The 7,959-nt window shown below is 40.0% G+C and overlaps 1 protein-coding gene across 5 annotated transcripts in view; it reads left to right on the top strand.

Moving 5' to 3' along the window:
* The window catches only part of Nbea (neurobeachin), a 494,560-nt gene that overhangs the window by 312,391 nt on the left and 174,210 nt on the right, over positions 1-7,959 (top strand). For 3 of the 5 annotated variants that reach the window (XM_026778835.1, XM_026778862.1, XM_026778806.1), the window contains 2 exons: positions 3,696-3,839; positions 7,129-7,161. In XM_026778835.1, coding sequence (XP_026634636.1) covers positions 3,696-3,839; positions 7,129-7,161 — 177 coding nt within the window. The remainder of the gene's footprint in view (positions 1-3,695; positions 3,840-7,128; positions 7,162-7,959) is intronic. The other 2 variants (XM_005344001.2, XM_005344000.2) reach the window with 1 other exon arrangement.

The following is a 7,959-nucleotide window of genomic DNA, read 5'->3' as shown; positions in this document are numbered from 1 at the left end:
AGTGCTGGGATTAAAGGCGTGCGCCACCATCGCCCGGCGACGGTTTCTTGCTTAGTAAGAGAAACTTATGAAGGAAGAAAGTCTTCAGGGCTGCACTCTATGGAAAATGTTTTTCTATGTTTAAACATGGTAGAAAATGAAAACAAGTCTAATTTTGCATTTGACTTCATTCATCTACAAGTCTGTGGTACTTTTTTCTTCTGAAACTTTACATTCCCATGCCATTTTCATATTTTCTTAGGAAATGAGCCTCTCTGTCTCTCCTGTCTGGCTTTGCTCATTTTTGTGTGTGTGATTCCCATTTCAAGTCTAAGGCGCTCCAGTGGTTTGTGGCATTTGCTCGTTAATTTCTTGATGAATGGCTAAAGAGGCCAAGAAGTGCATTCAGTTCAACATGTCTTCTAAGACAGATAATCTCAAATAAATTCTCCTCTCAATCAGATTTTGATTTGTTAGGTGATAAACCAATTCTTTCTAAGGACAGTGTTTACAAGCCTTGTAATGAGACAGCCCTCTGAGACCTTGCCTCCTTTCACTGTAATGTTGATGGATGAAACTCTAATTCATAAAGGATATTGTGATTGAAAAGCACCTTTAAATCTCATATTCTCTAATCTAGACAAATGTTTATTTCAGTTCCACAAAACTGGTAAGTTCACTGGGCTGAAAGATGGTAACACTTCAGGAGGGCTGATCAGCCCTGTGTGTAGGTACCAATTCCTTTAGCAAATACCATGAAAAGACTTGAATTGTGTTCTGCTTCAAAGCCAGAAGAGATCAAACAAAGTTTGAAACATTTCCAAGTTCCTCCTTCTACTGCATGTTCTTTACAGGTAGATTTTTACTGTGGTAACATAGTCACATAAAGATGCTTTGTTTCTTCTATACAAGGAATCACTTGCTTATTAGGCTGACTGAACTTAACGGACATTGTTACCTTAATGCAAATACCTGGACTCCATTTCACATAAATTAACACAAATCAGTGAGACTCTGGGGCATTTGGGGGAAATTTTGAGTTAGAGATATTCAGAGGTGACTCCTGTGCTTCAGTTGATTCATTGAGGATTTGTTAGTGTTCGTTCCTTACCAGGCAGTGTGCTAAGTGTGGGGAATACAGAGACAGATGTGATTCCAGCCATCGAAGGCCTTCCAGGTGTCTGTGGAGATAAATATGCAAGCAAATGCTAGGCACTTCAGCTGGAAGAGAGCATAAGTGAAAGAGTGGACAAGTCATGACAAGGAATGGATTTAAACCTGAACTTCAGCAGGTTTTGTGTGCACCTACTGAGTGCCAGACCCTTATGTTTCAGAGATGACAAAGTAGTGTAATGCAGAGAGCGGGTCCATAAGAGATCCTGCCTCCAGTATGTATCCAAATGTATCCAGATTCAGATGGGACAGCACCAGGGTCACCTAGGAAAAATGTCTGAACGAAGGGAGTAATAAAGGGCAACTAAAAAATAGAAAAGAAAAACCCTTTACATTGGGCATACCATCAGTACAGATCTAAAGGAATGTGAGAGCATGGCATATTCCAGAAGCTATCCAGGGTACTTGTATTGTATGATAAATATTCTGACAATGTGTTGAGAGTCATATGAACTGTGCATTGGTGAAAGCCTCCATACCAGGTAATGGCTGAAAGTAATGCAGTGGCCAGCATTACACAAGATGAATCCTCACCCTTAACCTAAGCAGGAGAAAGGAGGAACAAGCTAATTAACTCAGCTGGGCAGTGCATGAGTGCTGTTGTGCAGACAAAAGATTCCTGAGTTATCATTGCATTTGTGTCTTTTGTTAAAGAGAGCAAGCTCAGAATTTCTCTTATTAAATCACTGCCCAACTGTAAAGGGATTGAGACTATTGCTTCCCCTCAGACATTGCTGCTATGCAGAGTTCGTATTGGGATATAGGTCTGAAATATTCCAGGCTCTGTCCTTCATCTTGTATTCCAGAAATAAGAATCCCCCATGAACCAGTGAGAAAGGACCCACACACACACTTTTTTGTGGCCTTTGAATCGGTTTGTATTTATCAAGCATAATCTGTGCTCCAGTCGCTACAAAAAAGAAAAGCTTCTGTCTCAAAAAAGAAAAGAAAAAGGCGAGCGAGAGTGTGGGGAGAGGGAGAGGTAAAGAAAGAAGAGAAAAGCTACATAGGACAGGGAGAGAAGGAAGCAGGAACTAAGGGTTGAGAATAGGCTCACATGCTGTTTCCCAGTGCGAATTTTCCAGCACCTAGATGTGCTTCCAGGAAAGCATTTGAGTAACACCAGCATTGATGCACTGTTGAAAGGCCTGTGGAATGGACCTAGGAAAACTTACCAATTAAGTGTACTGTAAATTGCATCAGGCGAATATTGGGCCAGAGCTCTGGCATGCCCTGGGAGCACTGTTATCACAGAGCCTGGCACTAAGCACAGCACTACCATATGGGACTGACTTCCAAGAGTATATACACTGCATGCAGCATCCTACTAGTCAGTGCTGTCTTCCAAGCCTATGCCAGATGCTGTAAGGAGAACACAGTATTTTCCTCCAGATTAGACTTCAAGGGACACAGACAAGATTGTGTGCATGTTCAGCATGGCATGCCTTAGACTGAAATAGTGTGAAAAAGAGCTTTTCACATGTGGGTTAGTTTATGTTTGCTTATAAGTGTCCAGTTTATTTGCAGTTTTAACAATTTTAGATTGCTGTCACCCAAAGCAGGTGTGTGAGAATGTGAAAATGTTTGTCAAACAGTCAATTTTTTGTATGTGAACCAGCATTATTCCTCTGAGATAAAACCAACTTAGCTGTTGGAATGTTCTTCTTAATATGCTCTTTAATTCAGCCTTACTAGTATCTTTTGTTGTTTTTTTGTTTTTTTTTTTTTTTTGTGTGTGTGTGTGTGTGTGTGTGTGTTTTCTTTGAGGTAGGATCTCTCTGCATAGCCATATACCAAAGCAGGATATAGTTTCAGAAAATCCATGTTCATTTTGTTAACTGGTAGAGAAACCACTTTATGCAATAGGTCTATTGAGGATCATTCTACCTTTACCACCTTTTATTATAGCTTGCCAGTTGACACCATTTCTTCACCTAGAAGTGAACACTTTCCTGTTTTCTTTAGACCTATATCATCAACTTTCAAAAACTGATTTGTTACTTACTTAATTCACACTAAATATGGTTATATAAGTAAAATTTTAAAGTTGTATGGATCAGGAAGCCGAATATGAAGGGAAATCCAGCTATTTTGTAGAGCATGCATGATTCTAGAGTCACAAGGAATGGGTTATAAACTGGGTCTGATAGAGTGGGCCTGCAATCCTGCCACTCAGAGCTGCTCAAGAGAATCACAAGTCAAGGCCAACCTTGGCAAGTCAGAGAGACCTGGTCTCAACAAGTAGAAAGCGCTGTAGGTAAAATCAGGGACAGTGCATTGTAAAGAAAATAGAAGGATGGATTGTAGGGCCACGGTGAGCCAAGAGCTTGTTCCCCCTGCTTATTCATCTGTAAAGTAAGGGATAAACCTCCTTCAACTTTTCTCAGAGGAATCCAGACAAACAGGATAAAGAAGTATTTTAAAATGCTCTGTACTTGTAGAGGAATAGCAGTCATAGCATATAGGAAAGAAAATGTGTATCAAATGCCCACTAGGTGCAAATACATTCACAGTAACTAAACTGCTATTTTGCTTGCATATAGGCACTGAAGAAGATGTAGTGAAGTCTAAGAAAGCATTCAGAAGCCAAGCAATCGTAAACCAGAACTCAGAGGCTGAGCTTATGTTGGAAGGAGATGATGATGCGGTCAGCCTGCTTCAGGAGAAAGAAATCGACAACCTCGCAGGTACTTGTTAATATGCTTCTGCTTGTCATGAGGAACACATAAAACCACTGAGCTCCGACTAGCTCCTGGTGAAGAAGTGGATGCCAGTGGATGTCATGGTGCTTATTCATACAAGTGTTGATAATTTAAAGTGCCTCACTCTCTGGAGTCCATCAAGTGTGCTTCACTGACAGTAAATAACCAGCAGCACACATGTGTAATGAGGAACAGTGCTTTGGATGGGAAAATAATTCTGAGTACACATAACATAAAACTGCTGCTGCGTCGGGAGGTAGGATAGTGAGTCCCTCGACTTTTATGTCTCTAACCTGCCAGCAGCCTTGGAAAATGGTGTAGACAGGATTTGCTAGCCCCTCCAGGATGAATTCTTTGGAATGTTTTGCTCTACCGTCACATCTCTAAATCCCAGTTACTAACAGTTAATCTCCCTGTCGCACCCTCAACTTCTCTTTGTCCTGGTGCTGCTCTGAGGTCATTAAGAACAGGATCTGCCATGGCCTCATTGGGTGTGGACATCTTCAAGGGTCAGATAAGAACCTTTGAGGTCTGATAAAAGCAGAAAGAGACAAGTACAGCTTGGGCACAGGCTCAGAGCATGCATTGAGTCCAGGAATCAGGCTGTGAGAATCCATCCTACCTAGAGCCAGGTTAAAGCTCCAGTGTTAGCTGGATATGGTAATACACTGCCATCTCAGCACCTGGCAAGAGGACTGCAAGTTCAAAATCAGCTTGGGCTGTGCAATGAAGTTCAGTCTCAAACAAATGACAACAAAACCCCCTGCTTCATAGACTCAGATCTCCGATTTAAGCTCAATTTGTTGTCAACCCATACAGCACTGGAATACAGGGTAGCAGTGGAGCAGGGGCTTCTGTGCATCTTTCTACTTAAAGTATTACACTACTGTTTCCAGGAACTTGCTTACTGAAAGTAATATGTTATAGCTCTATAAAATGCCTGCAGCGATTTATTCCTACAGCACAAATGTTGCTATTCATCGCACAGGGGAGACAGACTCCCATCCTCCACTTCTGGAGGATAGACTAAGCAGAGTTGTTGTAGTGCCAGGTCCTAGAAATGCCTATCGTTTCTGTACCTGGAAACCTATTTTTCTATTTCCTGTATCCTGAATACCAAATGTTTGTCTCCAATTCCTAAGCAAATGTTCATATGTTACTTTTGGAAATGAAGGCAGATAAAGGCTTTTGTTAAATTTGGCAGCAGGTATGACTCTTTTTCTGGAGTCACTTTTACTTTTGAGGTCATAGGAAACTCACGTGTTGTGTCTGACCTTGCTTTTCCTCATTCACTTGTACTAACATCCATGTTTTGCCATTATGTACTTTAGTTTGCACATTACCTGGCATTTTGTTTCACCAAAAATAGCTGGTTCAAGATTGCTTGGTCTCTTGAAGCATATATTAAATCTGCTCAGTATTAATATTAATCTGCCAATCACACAACCCACCAAACATTAGTAACTCTCCTGTGTTTCTGTCCTTTAATGATAGCTAACTTTTAATTTCTGTTCATAACAGTGAAACATTAAGATCAGACACCCTAGAGCAATGAAAGTATAAGTAATAGTGACATTTCATGAAAGTCACTAAAAAATGAGATTGTATAATTTCTGGCCATCTGTCTCTCGGGCCTCTAACTCCATCCTTTCAGCAGATGTCCTTTGAACAGATCTGCACCTGTTCATTTCCACTGGGTCTTAATTTCTCCTCTTTCATGAAGGATGTCTGTCTGCAAAGCTTAGAGTGTATCCTAAAATACTGATGATCCCTTGCCTAATCAATAGTGTTCATCTTTAAAACAGTAACCCAAAGTGTCGCCTGGAGCCTTAAATAAAAGAAAAAGTGAATGAGAGGAGAGCATTCCATAAAAGGCAGAAAAAAAGAGACAGAAATAATGCACATAATTTACAGAGGTGTGTGTGTTTTGTAAATGCTAAGTTCATTATTGATCTTCATTGTCATGACTGACATTGCAACACAGAATTCATTTCCAGAAGTTAACTACAGATCAGAATCCCTAAATTTAATGAAATCTACTAATAATAACCTTATAAATGGGTAACATTTTTGCTCTAAGAAATACTTATCATTATCATAGTTATTTCTGTCTCAGATAGTTAACAATGTATTCTTTTTTTGTTTCTGTTTGTATGTTTTTCAAAACAGGGTTTCTCTGTGTAGCCCTAGCTGTCCAGGTTCTCTCTCTGTAGTCCAGGCTGAACTCACAGAGGCCCCTGCCTCTGCCTCCCTAGTACTAGGGTTAAAGGTGTGCACCACAACCATCTGGCTAATAATATATTTCTTTTTTTAATTTTTTAAATTTATTCTTTGCGTCTTTCACATTATTCCTCCCAATCCCACTCATCCCCTCCCCCCCGCTTCCTCAAAAAGAAATAAAATTTAAGAGAAAAAGAGGGGAAAAACGGGAAATCTCATCGTGGATGCTGCAGTGTGACACAGTGAGTCATGCAGTAAACCCCTTTATCCATACATCTTTACATCAGGCGTTTATCACAAAGAAACTTTGGTCTGGTTTGAGGTCCCCTGGCATCTGCCATACCATGGACACTGGGCCCTCACTGGAACTCTTCCTGGACATCCCATTGCTGCCCTGAGATCCAGCAGACCTAGATCTACAGGACAGACCTCACCCCCACTCTGCTTCAACAGATCACAGATGGGGTGGATATTGGGTTCTGGACCTGGGCAGCTACAGGGTTGTTCAGCTAGTTCTTCCTTATCCTCACCATCAGGCTGAGCTCTGCAGCATTGCCTTGGCTAGTTCACTCCTTGCAGTGATGAGGAAGGGGTAGGGCGTGTTCTCCAGCTTTCACATCCTCGGGTTTGGTTCCAACTCTCATACACGCAGGGCTATCTCATCAGCACCTCTGTCAACAGGGTCAGCTCTACTGTATTGCCCAGGCTAGGAACAGGGCCCACTGCAGACTGTAACTATAAAACCAGGACCTTTCCTTGTCGCTCTGTCTTATCACATTCCAGCACATTAGTACTTAGAGGTCTGTGAATATGCACAAGTAGGAACAGTAATTTTAACTTTAATAATAGCCTACATGTTGCCTAACTCCACTCTAGTAAATGTTTTTTAATCTATTTTTTTTTTAAAGAATGCTTTGGGAAAACACAGTTTTACTTCAAGGTTGAGTGTTTGTTGTATTTTTTTATTGTTGGGTACTCTCTGCTTTTAATAGAAATAAAATGTTCATAAAGTTCTGTAGCTTCAATGTCACCTGATTTTCTTTTTCATTTTTAGTTCCCTTTCTTCCCAAGCTGTTCATCTCAAGAGGCAAGTTAAATGTGTGTGACTACTAATCACTCAGCTTACTATGTTTGTAGCAAGCAGCTAATAGGATTTTAATATAGGAGTCTGCCAATCAACTAAGTAATTATTATATTATTAACATCAAATCTAATTTACTTTAATTGCTGTTTTAGTTTATAGTGATCCACCAAAGTGAATTAGCCCTAAGATTCCATATGTGCCTAAATATTTCATCTTACTAATTATATTTTTACTTGAAATACTGAAATAAATTAGTATAAGCTAACTGAATTTAATATAAAATGGCAACTATTTTATTTGAAATTTAGCAAGTTATTTCTTCCAAAATTTCAAATAATAAACTGAAATGAAAGATTAACTCAAATTTATGTGAGTAGACATGGAGATGATTGCATTCAACTGATAGAATGCCAGCCCACTGGTATAATGTATTTTGTTTCTCTTAAACCAAATTACATTGGACTGGAGAAATATTTAAAAGAATTTTTTGCTTTTAGGGAGAGTCTGGGTTTGATTCCAGTGCCCACATTAGGTAGCTCACAACCATCAGTAATTTCAATTTTATGGAATGTAATACCCTTTTCTGGCTCAGGTACCAGTATAACATGAGGTTCATAAACTCATATGCAGGCACGCATTGTCTTAGTCAATGTTCTGTTGCTGTAAAGAGACACCATGACCACAGCAGTTTTGTTAAAGGAAAACATTTAACTGGAAATGGCTCATAGTTTAGAGGTTTAGTCTGTTGTGTCATCGTGGCAGGAAACATGGTGGCAAGCAGGTGCTACAGAAGGAGCTGAG

The sequence above is a fragment of the Microtus ochrogaster genome, chromosome 1, assembly GCF_000317375.1.
Source record: "Microtus ochrogaster isolate Prairie Vole_2 chromosome 1, MicOch1.0, whole genome shotgun sequence".
Taxonomy (NCBI): domain Eukaryota; kingdom Metazoa; phylum Chordata; class Mammalia; order Rodentia; family Cricetidae; genus Microtus; species Microtus ochrogaster.
Note: the sequence above shows the minus strand (reverse complement) of the source record. Positions and strands in the feature narration are given on the sequence as shown.